Source organism: Lycorma delicatula, chromosome 6 (assembly GCF_047948215.1).
Source record: "Lycorma delicatula isolate Av1 chromosome 6, ASM4794821v1, whole genome shotgun sequence".
Classification (NCBI taxonomy): Eukaryota; Metazoa; Arthropoda; class Insecta; order Hemiptera; family Fulgoridae; genus Lycorma; species Lycorma delicatula.
Genome location: NC_134460.1, coordinates 140170239 through 140193052, shown reverse-complemented (window position 1 = coordinate 140193052; position 22814 = coordinate 140170239). Strand labels below are relative to the sequence as shown.

General features: G+C 28.9%; 1 protein-coding gene across 1 annotated transcript in view; it reads right to left on the bottom strand.

Annotated features, from left to right (window-relative positions):
- Positions 1 to 22814, bottom strand: part of LOC142326294 (putative lipid scramblase CLPTM1) — a 42868-nt gene that overhangs the window by 19702 nt on the left and 352 nt on the right. Inside the window, exons 2-3 of the mRNA XM_075368662.1 lie at positions 15582 to 15782; positions 11110 to 11265 (exon numbers count right to left, since the gene is read on the bottom strand). Of these exons, the coding sequence (XP_075224777.1) occupies positions 11110 to 11265; positions 15582 to 15782 (357 nt within the window). The remainder of the gene's footprint in view (positions 1 to 11109; positions 11266 to 15581; positions 15783 to 22814) is intronic.

Genomic DNA, 22814 nt, shown 5'->3' with positions numbered 1-22814 from the left:
TTTATTCCAAAAACTATTTTTTAACTACAATTCACCTGTAAAACTGAAAATTATGATAAAATTAATGTTTTAGACAATAAAATCTTTAAATGCATACATATATGATAAGATTATACACAAAAATCAAAACTCTTATTGACAGAAAGCTCCAACAAAAATATGATCAGATATTTGAATTACCCTTGGTAACATAAGAAGGAATAACATGTTCCATAATATAATAAAAACAGAACTCACAAATACTCAGGAGGAATGAAAACAAAATAAAGAGAAATTAATTTTTCTACTACATAAAACAGCTAAAAACAGATATGAAGAAAAGTACAGATAAAATACATGACAATTACAATAATACATAAATTTACAACCTAACACTGATAAACATTAATTTTTGTTTCCTAATATGTGACATGAATTTAAACTGCTTTTTTATGGTGAAAATGAATATGAACTCAGAATCTTTCTATCTCCCACCATTTTTGAAATCTTTAAATTTTAATTAAAGAATTGTTTTCATTTTTCAACGTATAGTTAGCAATTTAAGCTCCTATAATGAATGCATTTTGTTAGCTCATTTTTTATTGTTAAAAAATTATATCATAGTCACATATTATGACATATCTAATACTGAAGAGTAAGCCTTCATGGACAAGATTAATCATACCTATGCAGGTCAAAACATATAGCTGAAAACAGCTGTGTTGTTTGTATTAAGCACTAGATTTAAAAATTAATTAATTTTGTTCTGTTTTATTGCTGCGTTGTTTGTTCAGTGTAATAATGCCTAGAAATTGTGAAATGATGTGGATGCGTTCTGTTATGTATCTGGCGAGTTTACAAAATCAAATAGAAAAAACATTACATCTTAATTGAAAAAAGACTTATTTGTACTTTCAGTGCAGAATTGGTGATCAGGATAGAACGTGGGCTCCTCATATAGTATGCACTAACTGTTCTGTATATTTAAGAGGATAGCTGAAAAGTACACGGAAGGCTTTTCCATTTGGTGAACCTATTGTTTGGCGTGAACCAAGGGATAATGTAACAGATTGTTACTTTTGTTTAACAACTGTGTCTAAAATTTCTAAAAAAATCTAAACATACTATATAATATCCTTTATTGCAATCTGCAATCAAGCCTGTACCTCACAGTGAAATTATTCCAGTCCTGAGCCATCTGTGAATCTATGTTTCGAAAGCAGCGATGAAGAATCAGGCAGTACTGAAGACGTCAACACAATGATTTTGATTTTGAATTATCTTCCAATAAGCCACATCTTATATCACAAGGTGAATTAAATGACTTGGTTAGGGATCTAAATATATAAAAAAATTAAGCTTAACTGTTAGGATCAAGACTTTAGGGTTGGAATTTACTTAAAAAAAAAAAAATACAAAAATTTTGGGCTTTCAAAGCTGACAAAAAGAACCTTCTCAGTACTTTACTGCACAAATATTGATGAGCTTATGTTGCACTTATGTTGACAAGTTCATAAACCTGAGGACTGGACTGGTGCCTTTTCATAGATTTGTCCAAGTATAGTTTAAAAGTGGTTCTATTATACAATGGTAACAAATGCCCTTCGATACCAATCACTTATGGTATTAATTTGAAAGAGACATATGATGTGATGAAACATGTTCTTGAAAAAATAAATTATAAAAAAGATAGCTGGAACATATGTGTTGATTTGAAAGTTATAGATATTTCATTAGGTATGCAGTTAGGACTAAGTACATCTGTTTTATTTGCAAATGGGACAGCTGAGCTAGGGATAAACATTATGTTACCAAAGAGTGGAAGAAACGAGACAATTTAACTCCAAATGGTTAAAATATTATTCATGAGCCTTTAGTTGAACCCAAAAAAATATTTTTACCTCTTCTCCATATCAAGCTAGAACTAATGAAAAATTCTGTAAAGCAATGAAGAAGGATAGTCCCGGATTTTTGTACATGAGGCAGAAATTTCCGAATGTAAGTGAAGGAAAAATTAAAGAAGGAATATTTGTTGGTTCTCCAATAAGAGAGTTTGTCAAAGATGATGTATTTAACTCAATGTTAAATAATCTAGAAAGTGCAGCTTGGGCTTCATTTAAAGATGTTTGCAAAAATTTCTCAGCAAACAAAAATCCAAAAATTACCACAATATTGTTAATCAACTTTTTACTTCACACAGAGCTATGGGATGTACGAGAGTAAGTCAATTATTATCCGCAATTTAGTTATATTTTTGTTTATGTTGGTAGTACTATCTTATTGTGTAGATGACGCATGCATGGTTTAATTGTTATGCCTGTCCAGGTTTGATGCTGCTAGGTTAGTTCCATTATTGCTGCCTTGCCATTAACCATGGCTGCTCCGCTTTCTGTTTGTACCAAAGAAGAAAAACGTTCAGTGATCCATTTTTTGTGGTCGGAAGGTGTATGAGGGGCCGAAATTCATCAAAGACTTTCGGTACAGTACGGAATAGTGTGTTGCCGCAACGGAGTGTCTACAAATAGATTGAAAAATTCAAAAATGGTCGCAAAAGTGTTATGCACGACAAACAAGCCAGACAACCGTTACCGCCAGAAATGAGGAAAACATTGAGCGTGCACATGACATGGTTTTCTTAGACAGACGACTAACTATTGATGAAGTGACACATCGTCTGCAGCAAATTGACACATCGTCTGTGCAAGATGCTGATTCCAAAACTTGCACAGTTACATAAACAAATGCGCTTGGACATTTGCCAAAAACATTAATGCTATGGTAATGAAAGGAAGATCTTCTTAGACAGAATCATCACTGGTGAAGAAACATGGATCCATCATTACGAGCCGGAGAATAAACGGCAGAGTATGGAATAAAAACATCCAAAATCGCCCTGGAAAAAAAGTTCAAGACCCAACCATCCACAGGAAAACTGATGCTTATGGTTTTTTGGGACTCACAAGGCCCAGTAATGGAACATTATGAGGAAAGGGGCATGACAATAAACAGTGTGCATTATAGTGAGATGCCTACTGCCAAGTTGAAGCCTGCAATTTGAAGTAAGCACTGAGGACTGCTGTCTAAAGGTGTTGTGTTGTTGCACAACAATGCCTGTCCACATACTGCTGCCCACACTGCTGAAACGCTCTAGAAACTTAACTTGGAAGTACTGGCTCATCCTTCGTATAGTCCTGATCTTGCCCCTTCTGACTTCCACTTATTTGGTTCACTCAAAAAGGCATTAAGGGGCCGTCGATTTACCTCGGACGAAACAGTGAAAGAAGCGGTGCATTCCTGGCTTGCAGCTGAACCGAAAACCTTCTTTTATGAGGGCATCAGGAAGCTTGTGCAACGATGGACCAAGTGTATTGAAATGCAAGGGGGCTATGTTGAAAAATGATGTACATGTAAGTTTCCTATTTGTATTGCAATAAAATGTATAACTACATTGCGGATAATAATTGATTAACCCTTGTAATATGTCTTTGAAAATAGATTTCCTCTACTCACATCTGGATTTTTCCCTGGACAACCTCGGAGATGTAAGTGACAAACATGGTGAACATTTCCACAAAGACATTTCGTGATGTAAAGCTGCTATAAAGGGAAATGGAATATTAACATGCTAGCTGATTACTATTGGACATTAACTAGGGATGTGCCTGAGGAAATTTATAAAAGAAAAACATCTAACACAGGTACGACCATGTAAAATTATAAATTTTACAGATTTTAACTATATTTTCTCTTAATTTTTTTTTTGTTGAAGAACAATTTATTTAAAACTAAGGGTAATAGAAAAATTGTATTTACAAATCTGTAATGGACGCAAAAAACAATTCAAGAAATAGTATCACACTTAGAGAAACATTAAAAAAAAGTTTTTTTGTCTATCAGTGTAATAGTTTTAATGTTACAAACTGAAAAGAAAAAAAATTGTAAGTTTATAAATATCAAAATTAAATTAGTAGATATTTATTTACTTTTCTTTATATTTAAACATAACACAGAAAATGTACAAATAATAAGAAAGTTCTAAAAGTGTTACTGTTAATCTATTTATTTTTAGATAAACACTCTGTAAAAGTTTATGAAATTAAGAATAGAAACAGATAAATAAACCATGAATACTTGAAACTGATGATGTGTATAGACTGTTCAAAATGAAAAGAGAGAAGTAACACTTCTTAATACAGAATTAAATCATTCGGTTTTACCATGATTGAGGACAATTATATATAAACTGATCAGGTTTTTATTAAATTTCTTATTAACAAAAAGTGTTGTAAAGATAATTTTTAAACAGTAAAAGTGTTATCATGATGTGAATGTTATAACTTTATGTCTTGTCAGCACTGCTTGTGGTAAATGTATAAAAATATATTCTGTATAGAATGTATTTCTACAATTATATATATATAAAACATTTTTTTCTGTTGAAAATTTAAATAATTCATTAATCATCATATTGATCACTGTGTTAATAAAATGTAATATTAAATGAAATATAAACCACCAAAACACAGCAATTAGCTAAGTTGAACATAGCATTAATTTCCAACAATATATTTTTCCAGGATCCCAGATCTTCAGTTGGTATTGAATTCTATCACTACATTAAAACATATTCATTTTATAATTTGTTAATTTGTGGAATGATCATTCCAATACTGGACAACAGAATTTTACATGTACATTCATAATAAATTTCAAAAATTAAAAAAAAAAACAACAGAAAACAATTTTGACAAATTATAAAATGAATGTTTTAATGTAATACAACTCAATACCAACTGAAGATCTGGGATCCCATAAAAATCAATTATTGGAAATGAATATGGTAAGTTTAACTTGTTTAATTACTGTATTTTGGTGGTTTATATTTCATAGAATATTAAATATATATGTAACAAGATTGGTATAGCGGACCTGAGTAATGGATTCCTACAAATTAAGAAGAAACTAGTAGAAAATATAATAATGAGAGGAATCCAGAGAGGGCCAAAGGAACCCTTTTAGTAAAGCTAACAGCTGTTTAACAATCGTCTTTTGTAACACTGCCCACTGACACACCTAAACAGATGTTCTTCCATGAGAATTACTCAACCCAGGTTAGGAATGCATGGGAACAAAAGGGCTCAGTCGATCGTTCTCACACTCAACACGAGTCTAGTCCTAGTCTGGCAGGTAAAGAAGGCAGGAGTATAAAGACTCCAGGAAAGACCAGTTGAAGTTAATTCTGTGAAATGAGTCTAAGCAAGAAGTTATGATGCGAGTCTGCGAGATGTCTGTCAGCGAGAGTATACAGTGATGAAGTCAAAGAAGAAGTGAATCTCTAGGTGTGCATGTTTAACACGAATAAGGTGACGTCACAGTAATTCCAGCATGGACAGTAAATGTAAACAAGAAATGGTTCAGTGAGTTATTGTACTAAATTTCATTTATAAATTTTTGGGGTAGTTTTATTTGTATACTGAAAGGGTATTTGCAGTGAAAGAAAAGCTTTACTTATCTATTGTTGTTATTACAAGACTGGCGGTCATGCTGATGTCTTGTCAATGGGACTGAATTCTGGATTTATTGTTATTATAGTTTGCTTTTGTTATCATTATTATTCTGATTATTATTGTGGTTGTGATTGCTATTATTATGATTTGTTTTATTATTGTCGTTTACTATTATTATTACTATTGTCAGTATTAGTATTGATTTGATATTTTTAAACTAATAAATTGAAATTACATAAACATTTTCAACTGTCAATCTCTCAATATCCTGACCAAGCCGCAAACATGTGACAATATATATACAGGTGTCCCATGAAAAAATGGAGAAACTTTCAGGGCATGTTCTACTGGTGAAAATAATGAAAAAAGTTCATAAAAACACAGATCTAGAAACGCTTTGTTTTCAAATTATGGCTAGCGAAAGATTTTGCTTGGATTTCAGCTCTTCTAATAAAAAGAAGCCCATTGTAATTTTTGGGACCCAAATTAAGGGGTAAAGGTGGTGTTTCTTATATAATTTGAGCTCAGAAATAGGATAAAACAGGTCCCAGAACTGCAACTCCAGTAATTTTTAAGATATCTAATGTAAAACACATAATTCAGTGTTGAAAAACAAGGTTTTTTTTAGATTTGTAGTACAACGACTAATAAATTCGGAAGATTTAGTAACAAAACAATAAATTCAGTATCAATCAATCTCTTTGAGAAATCATTTTATTTCCAGAAAATACTTTGTCAACTGAATTTATAACTCTTGCAAATGCACCTTCATATTATCCAAATTGTGGTAAATAATAGTGTCTTTTAATCCAAATTTTAATATAATCAGAAGTGACTAGAAATGTATCAAAACTTTTGTTTTGAAGATGAATAATCCAGATAATGAGCTTCTTAATGAAAGCATTAATAAAATATTTTTATCACAAACTTGTTAATTTGCATTCCAGCCGTTTAAATATGAAAATATATCAGCAATATAACAGCAACATATAGTCAATATACTGTAAAAACATTGAGAATGGAGTTTGTTTATCCTGGGAAAATATTATTACTTCATCTTACAATTCCAATAACTGGGTTAACACTTCCTCTTGTGATAACAATCTGACTTCTGTATAGAAAAGAAGAGATTCTTCTCTTTTTGCCCATTTCATCACATAGTTTAGCAACAGTCTGTTCTGTAATAGTCGATTTTTAATAAAATTAACCATTTTTACAGCTTTACAGTGAGTTTGTTTGAGATTTTCCAGCATATTTTTTGTGTTAAGAGCATGTCTGTGAAGGAAACTGTGCATCCATACAGTCCTTTGGAAAGATGATCTTTTAATTTTTTCAGAAATCCACTTCTTCCTGTTACTGCCTTTGCATGATCACTACATACTGTAATACATTTTTTCAATCTATGTTATAGTTTTTAGTAAATTCATAAAACATCAAAAAGACTGTCCTGTTTTCAGGAACAGATATTGATTTGCAAAACATCATATTTTCTTTGACTGATCTGTCCCTATTGCATTCACATCTTACAAAACATAAGAAGTGAGAAATGTTTGCCACATCTCTTGATTTATCAAAATGAATACTAAAAAATTCAAACTCAATTGCTGAATTATATCTGATTGCAAAACAACAGCAGCCATGTTGTCGATTGACAACATGGCTACTGATGTTTGCAATCTGTATCTTCTACTGTATCATTAGAAAGCGGAATCTTTTTCAGTTTTTTTTTATTTTTCCACTCCTATTAAAACAATGACCATATCAATTACACTAGGCAATGTGAGGTATTCATAGTTGCTCTTAATGCTATGAGATATGTTACTTCAAGTGTACTTTTATGAGTATGACTTGATTTACAAATAGAAGCTTGTTGATTTGTCAAACTATGTAATTTTCTTTCAAAAAATTCTAAAGGATTACTTTTATGATCTGGATGTTTAGTTTCAAAGTGTCAAATTAATTTTGATGACTTCATGCTTTTATCAGAGAGGAGTTGAAAGCAAACAATGCACTGAGGCTTTCAATCCAGTGAGGTAAAATCATAATTTAAATAAGTCATTGTGCAATTTTGTCATATTTTATAAACTGATTCACTGGATGTTGATGGGTCACATTGTTTTTTCACAAATTTATCAATTTTGTGACTGCATATTAAAAAACTGAAACCTCTATTACTTTCTATGAAACTATGCTTTTGAAGATTTAAATAAAGGCATCAAACGCACACTTTGGATTTGAAACTAAACTGACATTCTGCAAAATCCTTATGCCTCTTTCAGACTGTTGAGAGTACGACATATCATAAGCATGTTTGAACATGACACTCTCATAGCAAATATTATGCAAGTAGACCAAATTACAAGGAGCAGGTACACATCAAGTTGCAATCTGTAAATTGGTCATATTTGTATACTTCATACAAGCATGTTCATAATATCGCTATCAGCGCACCTAAATAGTTTTAACTAGGTTTCATTGGGTTGGAATTGGGGGGGGGGGGGGGAGTCGCAACATATTCATATCTTTTTTTGCTTTTTGGGGGTTGTAGAGCTAAGAAGGTTGAGAATCACTGCTCTAAAAGGTACTGATGACCACTGATAAAAAAAAACAACAGATGTCTAATTCAAAAATAATAGATAATGGGAAAAACTTTTAAAAAATTTCAAAAAATACTTAAATTTATTGCTAGAAGTGGCAGAAGAAAATAAACAAAACAAAATTAATAAAAATGAAAAATCTATTAAAATCTCATAACTTATGGATAAGTAAAAAACAGAAATGTATCCGAGTGAGTCAGTTAAGGAACAGATAATCCTGGGCATCAAATATTATCTGATTAAGTAATGTAGTTTTCATAACAGCCACCCAAAGATAAAAGCTCTAAAGATGATATCTAAGAGAATGTGGGACCTAATCTTTCAGATGTAATAACAAAATTCAAAGAAAGTTATTCTCATATTTAGCAGCAAGATGATATTTCCCTTGCAGAGGTGTAAATAAAATGTTTGCAGCTTTGAGATCCAATAGAAAATAAAAACATAAAAGACCTAACAAAAAAAATTCATGATTATTTTGTTTGTTTTACAAAAACAGTACAAGCACATTTAGTAAGTAATTAAACATTTCTATTTGCCTGCTAACTCATTCATGGAGTTGATTCTTAGGATATTCCACTTTAATATCATTATAAATCAATAGATAACTCAACTGTCGCTTTATGTTAACTACTTATTACAGCAATGAATGGTAAAAATTGTCTTAGTAACAATTAAATTTAATTCTTTTCATAATTTGGGCCAAACTAACACAAAAATTCATAAGCAAATGAGAATTAAGAAAACTCAGTATTATATTTTATTAATTACATAATTATTTGTTATTCAGAATGAATATTACAATTAATAAATGAAAATCTAAATAATCTTGATATAAAAATAATAATTAGGAACTAGCAATACTGATAACATTATCACATATGATAATAATAAGCTTTTAAATTGCACTTATAAGTATTTAATTACTATACTTTTAAGACATACACTTAAATATTGTTTTTTGTTATATATATATATATTTATTTTATTTTATTAGATCAACCAAAGTACAGAATAGAAGTAGGACGATTTATCTTATTCCACTATATATGGAGGAGCGCTTTCACGATTTACTCGCATCATCAGTTGCATTATATATTGATCTCAAATTATATTACAAACTTCATAAAATATAATAACTTAACATACATTTATTTAAAACCTTAAATCTTTTTATTTTAAGAATTTCAACCTTTATTCAGTTAAATTAAAAATTAAAACAAAATTAAAAATTAATTAAAATTAACATAAAAATTTAATTGTAAAATTTTTTACATAAGCAAAAATCTGACGTCAAGGCATAAAATTGAATTAAAAGAGGTAAATTGAATATGTGAATATGTAATATGATGCAAGTAAATTGCGAAAGCACTCCTGCATATATAGTGAAATAAGATATCATTCTACTTTATTTATTCTGTACTTCAGTTGATCTAATAACATAAAATAAAATATATATTATATATATATTACAATAAAATATAGATATATATACAGCAGCGAACAAATTAATCTGAACAACTGAAATTTTATCTTTAAAAGAAAAAATGTTAATAGTCAAACTTACTTAAATTTAATAATTTATATGTCCTCCTTTGTTTTGGATTATCTAACTAATCCTCTTTGGCACTGATTCCACTAAGGTAGAACAATGATTTTTGATTTCTTCATGTCGAAACCAAACCTGTATCATTGAACTAATAAGGTCAGTTTTTGTGTTACAATTCATTTTTCAAAGTCTTCTTTTTAGTATGACTCATAAATTTTCAATGGGATTCAGTTTGAGGGAGTCCCCCGGCCATGACAGCAGTCAAAGTTTTAGGTTTTTGAAGAACTCTTTTGCTTTCTTTGACTTGTGACATGGTGCAAGGTCCTGTTGAAAAATGAGTTCTGGGTCCTTCTGCATAAATGGGACTATTTTTCTTTGGCATATGTTAATGTATTAGTCCAATTTCATCATCCCATCCACAGGTGTATGTGATTCCTGGCCCTTCATATGTAAAACATCCCCAAAACATATTTTTGGCTGGGTGTTTGGGAGCTAATTGCAGGTGTGCTGGTGAGTAATCTTCTCATCTGGTGACTTACGAATGTAAGCTACCCCCCCCCCCCTTTGACAAAGAAATGAGTCTCAACAGAAAAAATAAATCTTTTCCACATCTCAATAGTCCATTCTTTATTTTCTTTTGCCCATTGAAGTCTTCTTGTCTTCATAAACTGTGTCAGTAACTGCTTCTTTTCAGGTTTCCGAGCAATCCTTCCCACTGCCAACAATTTATGAACTTGCATATCAGAAACATTAGTTCTGCTGGATCTCAAGTCCCTATTAAGGTCAACAGCTACAATTGTGAATTAATTTTGTTTTTTTCTTATTAGTAATCAATCCTGTGTAGGCGTGGTTTTCTTTTTCCCTTCATGTTTTCCTCTTCTCTTTGGAGAGACTGAACCAGTTTCCCTAAATCTTTTCACGATTTCATTTACAGTACCTAACCCCATACTAAATTTACTGGCAATCTGCCTTTGGAACAAAGCAACAATTTTTAACCGCTTTTGTGGGGGTTATATCCATTGTATTAACTGGAAATGAATAACAAACTTATAACAGAAACTCACAAGCTCACCAAAAACTGATTGACAATGAATTATAAAGCATGGACACCACTAATTCTGTTTGTATATGAACTAACAACATAACCTGAAACACCAAACAGCAAGCAGTCTGCCACACAATGAAAATCCCCTATAACAGAACAAAAATTCCCTTTGTTCAGATTAATTTGTTCGCTACTGTGTGTGTGTGTATTATTTCTTTCTAACATTTAAATTTTACAGTTTAAGAAAAAGGAAAACTTTGCTCATTGTTAAAAAAAGCTCTTTTGAAGTTTCTCGAAAAAACTATTCAGATTAGTTTGTTGAAGAAATATAAAACAGGAAGTAATAAAAAATCAATTGTTAACCTAAAAATTAATTTGTTTATAACTTAAAAGTTTAATAATTTATAAATAAAAAGATATTAAAAATTAACTTACCTTTGACGCTTCAATTTTTGTTTCAAAATCATAAGTACCATCATTGTTAGGCCCACCTGTCCAATCGCCATATATGAGACCATCCTTTTGCCATATTAATGTACTGCGATTATTTTTTGAAAAGTTTTCATCTTCTGATAGATATACATACATGTCCTAACAGAAAGGATAGGGTTGTTAGTAAGGATAAAAATTATGTAAATCACAAATCACACAAAAAAAGGTAAACAAAAATAGATTAATATATTAAAATAAAAAAACAAATAAACCTTAAAAAATTTTCATAATTAGCTGAACCACACATGCATTATTACTGCAAATCTAAATATTAGTACTTCGGCAATATACAAGCAACATTACTGTTATTATACAACTGAGGAAAAAAAAGAAAAGAAAAACGATACAGTACATCTGCATAAAGCGAAAACTTATTAAAATGTAATAATACATTTCAATATGTTTTGTAAATCAAAACAAGTTTTGTATACCTTATATTAGATATATTATTTCACTTCTAATGTAGTTAAAAGGAAAAAATAAAGATCAAGGTATCATTCCATACAACTTCATTGGTAGTATCACTTATTTTAAGAAACAAGTAGGATGTTAAAAAAAATGGATATGGACAAGTCCATCTTAACAAATGATCTTAAAAAAATTACGTCTACATATTACACTAAGAATTAATAAAATATTAAATACGAAAGAAATAGAGGAAACCCTGAACAACAGTAGTAAGGATTTTTATTATTTATGTTAAGCCTTACTTATCACTTGGTGATGAAATAAAACCATAAAAATTTATCTTTGAAACAGATTTCAAAGACTTTTTTAATACTGATCAGGAAGATCTGCTGGTGATCATATTGTAATTTTAAACAAATTAAACGGTCTGAATAGATGGAAAAATTTTTCTTTATTTTTTTCACTGATAGTATAAGATTATTGAAGAGTAATGATATAACCTGATGTTATCCTGTAATTCAAATTAATTTTACATGCAAAATTCAAGAAAACTAAGACCAAATTAGGTAAAACATGGGTTCATCTTTAAGACAAAAAAAATACATTCCTGCATTTTAGAACCATGGCTCATTATCAACAAGAGCATGTATACTATTTTTCTGTACACTATTATTTTTATTCTTGCAAAGATTCCTTGTCTTTGTAAAAAAAAAAGGGGGGGGAAGTCACTCAAGATACTCTTTCAATTTTGACTTTCTGAAGTTTGCACAAAATTACGATTAAGTAACCTGTTAAATTAATATATTCTTGCATTCTTGAAGTTTGAGAAAATAATTAATACTATTTTTAGATTATACAGCATAATGTTTTTTTAATTAATATTTTTTTACCAATACTTACACGATTACTTTTACAAAATGAAAAATATTTCTCATGAATATAATATAAATGCTTTCAAACCCTCTTTTCAAGTACTTTTATTTGATGCCTTTAGGCTTAGAACAATTTTGACACTTGGAAAATTTGATTGTTATCACAAAATTAATAATATTTTATTATTATAAATCATTATATAACTTGTAAACCGAGACAAATTGTTTGAGGCAAGTTGTAAATGCACAAACAAATACAGTAAAAAAACACATTATCTTTTTCCTAGATTACTGGTAAAAATGGAATTATATTTTTAAAATCCAAATAAATGCACTGCATTGTGGAGTGGTAGCACTGCCTTTCATCTTAAGGTTCTGGGTTCGAGTCCCATTCAATCATGACATTTTTTACATGTTACAAAATTTATTACATCAATCACAGATACTATTATTGGGCTTAAGCCTGTTATATTTATTTTATTATTCATTCTAACCAACAAATACAACTAAAAGGGGCAGGTAAGTTAGGAGAAAGCTTATCAAAATTAGGTAATGGTCCATTGATTAATTACATAAATTCAAGGTAATAAATATAATTTACCACATATATGATTTAAATGTTTGTTATATGTAGAAATATATACAAATCTAAAAATATATAATTGAACTTCACTTTTGTATGTATGTATGTAATTATTTTATAGAATTATTATATTATTATCATGAGGTTACATAACATTACATGCATTTATTTTTATAACAAATTATTAAAAAAAGATTCTGTAAAAACTGCTTATTCTGAAAATTGATTATTCTGCAACACTCGGAAAATCTCAAGAAGAAACAGTTTGAATTAAAAGGTATGATGTAAGGATAAAAAAAAAAAATTAAAAAACCAGTATCACATAAAAAAACAAACAATGCTAGCTACAATTTTCATAGGTAAAAATTACAAGTTTTTAAAATTATAAAATGTTTAACAATATAAAATGTTTTCTCTTAAAATTCACCCGACTTCATGTAGAAAAAACTCTTTGGTTAGCAGATCAAATGTGAATTTTAACTGCACATCAAAAGTTACCAAATTCTCTTTGATGGTTTGGGCTGACGTTAATAAAATGCATTCAAGTACAGAACAATTTCAAAAGTTTTGAAATGGAGTAATATGCCATAATTCCTGTTACATTTATATGTTAATTTTTTATCTATTTAGACTAATCTTAAAACAGGCTAATATATGGCTTAAAACAGGCTAATATACATAACTAAAAGCAATATTGTTATTAATAATTTAAAATTACTTTTTTTTCAATATTGCAATTATATATGGAGTATCAGGGAATGTCTTATGTCCAATAAGAAACTTTGAATTACTTTCTCGGGTAAAACTGTGAAAAAAGCTGTAATGATATTAGGATACAACATGGCAGGTTAGCTACGAGAGTAAAACCTATCACAAGTGGGTCAAGTGTTTTTTTAAAGTACCTCTTCTTATTTTTTATATTATTAACTCTTGGAAAATTTATAACTTGTGACCTGATTCTATCAATTTTTTCTAGAATCATCATCATTACTATTGATGACTCTTAATATCAATTCAGGTGCTGTTAATTAGTCAAAATTTAGAGATTGAATAATTTATTAAATATGCTAAAATTTAATTAAATAGCATGATAGAATGAAATGGCACTTTAAATCAATAAACAACTCGCTTTTGAAATACACACTTTTGTTTCCATGGGATCTTCTTCCCATGTAAATTTCTTCAGCTTAATTTATAAGACCCCATTGCTTATAACAAGTCTAATAAATATAGTGCAAATTGATGACTTTGTCCAAGTGCTCTCAACTTTGGTTGAAGTGAATATACTATTTATAATCTTCAAAAAGTCCTATTGAAGTGTTTTGAAAGTTTGTTGTTTAACACTTAATATAATTTTAATGTAGGTTCAATTTTTTCTAATGACCTAAAGTAGTAGGCAAGTGATGGGATTTGTTATGCTTAATGACGATAGAACAGGACCACAAGCCAAGCACAAGAGGTGTATAATGTCTGTACTAGAGTATACTGATTTTTATGTGAAAAACTAGTAAGAGTTTGTTGAGATTGTTCACTGATAACTTCCTCTCGTTTAATTAAACGTCATGATAAATCTTAAGAAGTGTATCACACTGCAACATCAACCTGGTCCAAATGCTCACATCTTTGCTTATGGTAAATCACAAATTGAGAAATTGAAAAATTAAAACATCTAATCCATTTATTAAATAATCGTTCTCATGGTTATCAATCTATACATTTCACATAGGCTTAAAGGTATTATACTGATGATTCAATTTAATAAGATATATTGTAAAACAATTTTTAAGAATAAATCTCTCCTTATTACGGCTATAGGAGTAAAGTGATATAAAATTTACTATATACATTATTTCATGAATCTACAAATTTAAAGTTTCATTAATTAATAATGAAGTGCTCATAAGTTTACATTTTATACTGGTATAAATTTACAATTTTACAAGGTGTTCTAATTCACTGTTGCAAATATACTGTTAATTTTCAAAATTAATTTTGACACATGTTTTAATATAATTTTTAATGTTTATTTGGTATTCAATAAAAAAATGTCACTTTCTGTCTTGGTTTATTGATCTTAACATAAATATATATATTTCTAATCAATTTTTAATATAAAAAAAAAAAATTATTCTTACTTGTGATAGGAAAAATTAATACTTAGTAATAAATGAATTTAATGAAGAAATAAAGAAAAAGCCTAAATTTATAATTAAATTTTAATTACAAGTATTATTAAATAAACAAATATTATACACAAGCTGTTTTAAAGTACTATGTATAACAGATGACAGAAAGAAATTAACAAAGTAATTATAAGTAAAACTGTAATATAAAAAGATTATTCAACAAAAACAACCTTTTACATTAAACACATGAAGAGAAAAAAATATTTATGATGAATATGAAATATAGATTTAGAGTGACCAATTATTTAAGAGAATACAAAGTACTTACAAGTAAATAATAATGGTACACAATATTCTATATAAAAGAAAAACAAATTCCATATATAAATAAAAAATATGTAAAATGATTTAATTAAAAGAATTCACCATTAATGTTCCATTTTCAAATATGTTGAACGCTGGAACGCGAGAAGGAATAGTTCCTCCTTGTTGATCAGGCTGAGTAGCTGGGCGACGGAAGAATGATGATATGAAATAAATTACTAATGCTCTGATAATTAATGATTTGGTTATAGCAAAAAATGATTCTAATTTTGTAGGCTGATATTGTTGCCTAGCTGCATCAACCTAAAAAAAAAACCAGTTTTAAAAAGTAAAAGCTAAAACAAAAACACTACTGATGTAAATATACAGATAGTAAAATACTGTTTCCTCCTTTTAAAAATATCATTACAATTACATATACTTGTGAAATATCTGAAAGGTGATACAAATTAATGGTGGACTCAGATAATCTTAACAAGTAAACTTAAACACCTTCCTTTTTATAAATATTGAATATAAAGTATTACTCACTTAAAATCACGCACAAAACTATTTCTATCAATCTTCCTCGGCAAAAGGGGAGAAGTCATAAACGATAAATTCTTTAAGTGGGGATTATTATTGCATTTTAATAATTAATGTTGTCAGAGAGATTAATTTTTCACAATCTGATGACACAATTATCTTTAACCATAGTCCTTAGTGTGATATTTAGTGTTAAGCTATTTATAATTCATTTTATGGTTTGGTAATTTTATACAACTGATTATACTTCTGTTTTCAAAATTTTTTATTCATAAAAAAAAAAATTTCTTGCACGTTTAGATAGATTCAGACAAATATAATATTAGAAATTAATCTTGGAAGTACTGGTGGACTACCACAAGTTCACAATACTAGAACCTTATGATAAACAGTATTATTATTATGTACTAAAAACTTCACTTACAACAAAATTAAATCAGGCAGATAAATGTAATTAAAGACACTTTAAATAACATTTACTCGACTGATTTGTATGATATTTTGGAAGTCTCCAGATAAGTAGTAACAGCTTTCTCAATTCGGGTCTGTAGGCACAGCTGTATTTCCTTTGTGTAATGAGTAAATCTGTAGACTGTTAGGAAAAAATGGTGGCTGAGGATAGTGTCAGATGCTGATAAGACATTAAAATGCAGTTTGTTAAACTAGGTCTAGTAACATCAATTTTCAGCATGAGAAGGCTAGCAAAACCATTTACATCTGACAGATTATATATCTAATGTTATGTTATATTATGTATTTTTCAATACATAAAAAAACATATATTATAGATATTTATTTCATTCTGACAATTACAGTTGTACGATCTGTGTACTTTCTCTTTTTTTACAGATAAAATATGAAATTTATTGTGAATTAAAAGGCCATGTTTGACCAGGATTCTAATACAGAACCTTCTGGACGAAAGGCAGAATTGCTACTCCTTTCTCTGTGGAGGTAGCAGAGTTATCTATAAACTAAAATCAAAAGTTCACATTTTATACATTTCTGAAATTATCAAAAGTCATGTCTTTATTATATGTAAGTACTACACATCCTCTCTGCAGAAACAGTTTAACATTTTCGTGATTAGAAAGCTGATAAACTTTGTCTACTAGCTCACAGCATCAATATATTACTGCAGCATTTCTCAACCTGGGAGTCGTGATAATATGAAAGGGGGTTGCAAAATTAGCCTACAACTTTACATGTAAACAATAATGAAATCATTTTTATGAAGAAAAAATCATTTATTATAAACATTTTGCTTAGATTTATAAGTACACATGTAAAGAAAATAATAAGATGGTGGTGTTTGTTTTTCATTTAAAACTTTCTTCATATGTGGATCTATGTTAGAAACATAAAAAAAGAAAATTATTTTCAAGTGATAAAAGACTATTCCTATATTTAGTTTTTTGCACAACCATTTTCACAGAGGTAAGATGTGCGAACGGGATAATTATTTTCAGTACTTTTGTCAATAAATTTCTATATTTTCTTTGATGGACAAGCCATCAGGATTTGAGAAATTCTTCAGATTTGAACTGTAGTTTTAACATTTTGTAGGTAGATATTTCAGAGCTGGTCGTGAATCACAACTGATAATTTAGCAGCTGTAACAATATTCTCCCTTAATGGATTCAGTACCAATCTCTTCAAGAAATCATTTTTATCTTCTGGGATAAAATCTTTTTATCTTCTGGGATTAACTCAACTTTTTTATGCTTGAACATGATGCTCTCACAGTGAATATTATGCAAGCAGACCAAATTATAATTAGCACATCAAATTGCTCATATTTGTGTACCTCATACATGTATGTTCATACCTGTCTCTATCAATGCGGCTAACCAGTTTTAACTAGATTTCATTGAGTTGGGGTTGTTACAAAATACTTGCTTCCTGGCTAAAAGAATAGAATCTTCTTCAAAAGAATACAAACATATGTATTTATTGCAATCGTCATTCTGAATTTAAAGATATTTTTCTGAAGAAAATGGCTTAGTGGACACTTTGTAATGAACATAACCCAACAGAATGGTGCTTGTTCATTGATACCTCTAAAGTTAGTTTAAAACCTGTGTTTCTGCATAATGGCAATAAATGCCCATCAGTACCTGTGGCTTAATCTATAAGTATGAAAGAAATATATGAAAACTTTAAATTTATATTGGAAAAGCTTCAAAATGCAGTGTATGAATGGAATATTTGAGGTGATTTGAAGGTAATTGCACTTACTCTTGGTCTGCAGCTTGGTTACACAAAGTACTGTTGGTTTTTGTATGAATGGGATAGTAGGGACAGAAAATACAATTTCATTAGAAAAGAATGGCCTAAATGCAAATCACTCATTTCTGAACGGAAAAATGTGAAACATGACCCATTGTGTAATCCTAAAAAATATGTATCTACTGCAGTTACATATCAAACTACGATTAATGAAGAATTTTTTCAAGGCCATGGACAATACTCCTGGTTTCATGTACTTAAACAAAAGTTTTCTAAAATTAGTGATGCAAAAATTAAAGAAGGAATATTTGTGGGTCCACAAATATGATCACTGATGCATGATTAAAAGTTTGAAGAACTATTGAATCCAGTGGAGAAAGCAGCTTGGCAAGCATTCAAAAATATTACTCAAAGAGTTTTTTGGGAAATCCAAAGGCGGAAAATTACTGTGATATTATTAACAATCTTATAAAAATTTCGGTTGTAATATGTCCTTAAAAGTACACTTCCTGCATTCATACCTAGATTTCTTCCCGGAAAATTTTGGCACAGTGAGTGATGAGCATGGGAACCACTCTCATCAGATTTCAGCTATGGAAAAGAGTTATCAAGGGAAATGGAATCCTAATATGCTGGCAGATTATTGTTAGACCATAAAAAGGGATGCTTCACAGGCAAAATATAGCAGAAAATCATCATTTCTTACTTTCTAGGCGAGTCAAATGTTTGAATATTGTATAGTTAAGAATGCAAAAAAGTATTGAAATGTTTAAAATTATAAATGCCTGTCTTTCGAGAACCTTATGTGATGGGGAAAAACCACTATTCATATTTGAATTCAGGAGAAAAAATACTGTCAGAATCATATATTTTCTTCCCGAGACAAAAAAAAAACCTTTATTGTTCCCCAGTATAATCACTCAATGAAAACATGTTTTTTCATTGTTTTTCTTAGTCAAGTGATTACCACAAAAAAAAAACTGCTTATATTTATGTAATTTGAGTTGTAAATGATTGATTATCAATCATCCATTTCACTTATATTATGATTTTAACTATTTTAAAAATATTAAGAAAAACGTTTCAGAAACCAATCCATCCACGATATCTTTTCTATTTTAAAAAGTGTGCTATGAAATAACTAATAAATACTTATTTTATCGATTTATTATTTTTATATCCACTAAATTGATTGTTTTCATTTATCTCATTTTTTTTTTTAAATAACATTTTACCTTTTCTATTTGCATTAAGTATTTTTCTGCCAAAAAATCTAAGTTTTTTGACTCATAAAAAGAAAAAATACATTAATTTATGAAGATGTTTGTTTATTGCATAATGTAATTTTTATGTTTGAAAAACTCATAATTTTTACAGGTAGAACATATTTCATTTAATAACTAAAAAATAAATAAAACATGTAATGTTAATTTATTAAATTTTTAAGCATTTTAGTTTAACTACAAGTGGGTTGTTAAATTTGCAAGGCTACTTTAAAAGACCTCCTCTATGAGGTCTTTTGGTCTATGAGGTCTTTAAAAGACCTCCTCTATGAATCATGAGACCTTGCCGTTGGTGAGGGGGCTTGAGTGCTCAGGGATACAGAGTAGCTGGACCGAAGGTGCAACCATATCGGAGAGGTATCTGTTGAGAGCCAGACTAAGGAATGATTCCTGAAAGAGGGCAGCAGCTCTTTCAGTAGTTGTTAGGGGCGTGAGTCAGGACGACTTAAACGGCCGTATCAACATCACTCAGTCCTCTGAGTACTGTGCAGCTGAAAGCAATGGAAAACTACAGCTGCTTTTTTTCCAAGAAAATAGCAATAATGGAGGCGCCTTCCTTGGTAAAATATTCCGGAGGTAAAATAGTCCCCCGTTCGGATCTCCGGGTGGGGACTACTAAGGAAGGGGTCACCAGAAAATTAAAAAATAACATTCTACGAGTCGGAGCGTGGAATGTTAGAAGCTTGAAAAAGGTTGGTAGGCTAGAAAATTTAAAAAGGGAAATGGGTAGGACAAATGTGGATATAGTAGGAATTAGTGAGGTTCGGTGGGAAGAGGAAGGTGACTTTTGGTCAGGTGATTTTAGATTTTAGACAAAAAAAAAAAAACTTTAAAAGAAAATAACCAAATTTTTGGTGGTGAAAAATAGTTATATAACTTACTTGGACTGATATTTATGTGGCTACTACTACAAAAACTAATTTGATATCAGAGTTCATTTTATTATAAAGTTTTAAAATTCCTTTATGACATCTATTGATTGGATGAAATATCCTTTTAAGGTTAGCGATGTATACTTGAAATTTATGGTTTTTATTTTTATACTTATTTACTATTTTCATATATAATAATTTTATTACTTTTTACTTGTATTTCTTAGTGATTTTATAAATGAATAAATAAATTAATAGAATTAATTAAAATATTACTTAAATGCTAATAACTTTTGAAGTGAAGCATCTTCTTTTTTGTTTAAATGATTATAATATATTATTACTTTTTACTAACAGCGGCTGTTAAGATCTTTGCCTTACTTACAGAAATACCAGTCTACTGGTAAAACAAAAAAAATCTGCATTTTACTTCTCCTCATTGATTACAGTAGAGGGAAATAAAACATTATTTAAGTATATTGTGTTCTTGACAATGTATTGTAGGAAATTTATTCATATAACACTTTTTCTTTTTATAAATGCATCATGTGCAATGAGATTAATTTGTTTGTTTTAATAAAACATATATAAACATTTAATTTTTTTAACAGATTCTCATTAAATCTGTTACTGAAAACCAAAACAAAAATTCTATTGTAATTATTACAGAATTATAGGACACAGTAACTTTAATACATAAGAAAAGTTGAATGCATACAAAGAATGTTTGGGTATGGCTTTTCAATATTGGTGTTTGTGTTAATTTATATGATTTTAATTATAAATACACATAAAAAAAGAAGCAAATAGCCTGTATATATTTTTTCAGCATTATTCTGATGACAATGGTTACAGGAACTTCTGATTCCAAAAAATGACTTCTACTAAAATGTAAGTTAATAAAAAGTAAAAACAGTTGTTTGATAAAAGATTAATACTAGCAATTTTTCTACCACCTTAACCATTTAAATAGTACTCTTTTATATAATAAATTGATTCAACAATTACTTATAAGTGTTTGTTATAGTGGAACAGTAATGCTTTTTGCCATATTGATCTGTTCATGATTGTTATAATGTAAAATGATAATGATCTAAAGTTAGTGTACAAGTTATTAAAAAAATTATTATAAATATAAATTCTTATTGTAGTGATGAAAACTTTTAAAATAAGAATGATTTATTATACTTACAATAAAATTAATAGCACAAGAGTGAATCTAGTTCATCCATTGAAAATATTTAAACAGCTAAGTAGCACTCAGAAAAAGAAATACTGAATTAAATTTGAACATTAATTGGAGGATTTCTTTTTTTAATTCAATAAACAAAATTTGAGAACAATTTTTTAATTTAAAATGCATTGATGATTCCAATAAATTAGAATGATTTTAAGCAAATACGATTTTGAACATATTGAAGCAAATTGAAAGTAAGTTAATTTATATTATTCACAAAAATTATAACTATGTCCTGCTTTCTAAATTTGGCCAAAGGGAATTGAAAGGTGTTAAGTAAAAATTAAGGATTGTTTCCTTAATTTGATGGATCTCTTTTGATGGTTGTAGTTAATTTAAAGAAAGAAATAACTATAAAAGAGTTTTGAACTAAGTGTAACTGTTTAAATAGTCTTATTTTATAATAACCATGCAGATATGACAAACCGTTTGTTAAAATATGTTGTTTAAACACTCACAGATTTTAACACTATCATTTTTTTACTTTTAAAAAATAACATGTTCAGATATACATTCTTAATCAGCTTTTCTTGTCAGGGGCAATAAAGATTAAATTCATCATTCAATAACAAACATCTACATAAATAACATGTTTTTTCTTTACAAGTTTCAAAAAACCTTAGTTACATTTTTTTTGCAAAAAATACTGGATAATACAGCAGCAGAAGTAATGTGTTCCTTTAAAAAATTATGGAAGTTGTGAAAATAAACAATTTATTAATATAAAAAATAATTAAATTGATCAAATGATAAAAACTGTCAGTTTTCATACACTTTTTTAAAACAGAAAACATAATACTGAAGGACTGATTTAATAAATTAAAAAGGAAAATTAGAAATATTACTCTAGAATAAATTAATATTTAAATGTTAATAGTATATAATAGTGAAAACTAACGAACGTATAATTAATTCAGTTAGATACCTAAAACTATTCACTAAAATTCATTAAGGAAAATTAAAAAAAATTAATAAACATACAAAAAACCGAAAATATTAGTGACATATTTTTGCTAAAAAAAAAATAATAATAATAAATAAATTTTGAAAATAATTTACGCAGTGATAACTATCGATAAAGTTTCCAAAAATATCTGGCCTCAATTATTACTAGGAGCAGCAAGTGTGTTGCCTTAAAGTATAACCTGATTCGATAACCTTGAATAGTATCAACGCTCAAATAAAAATT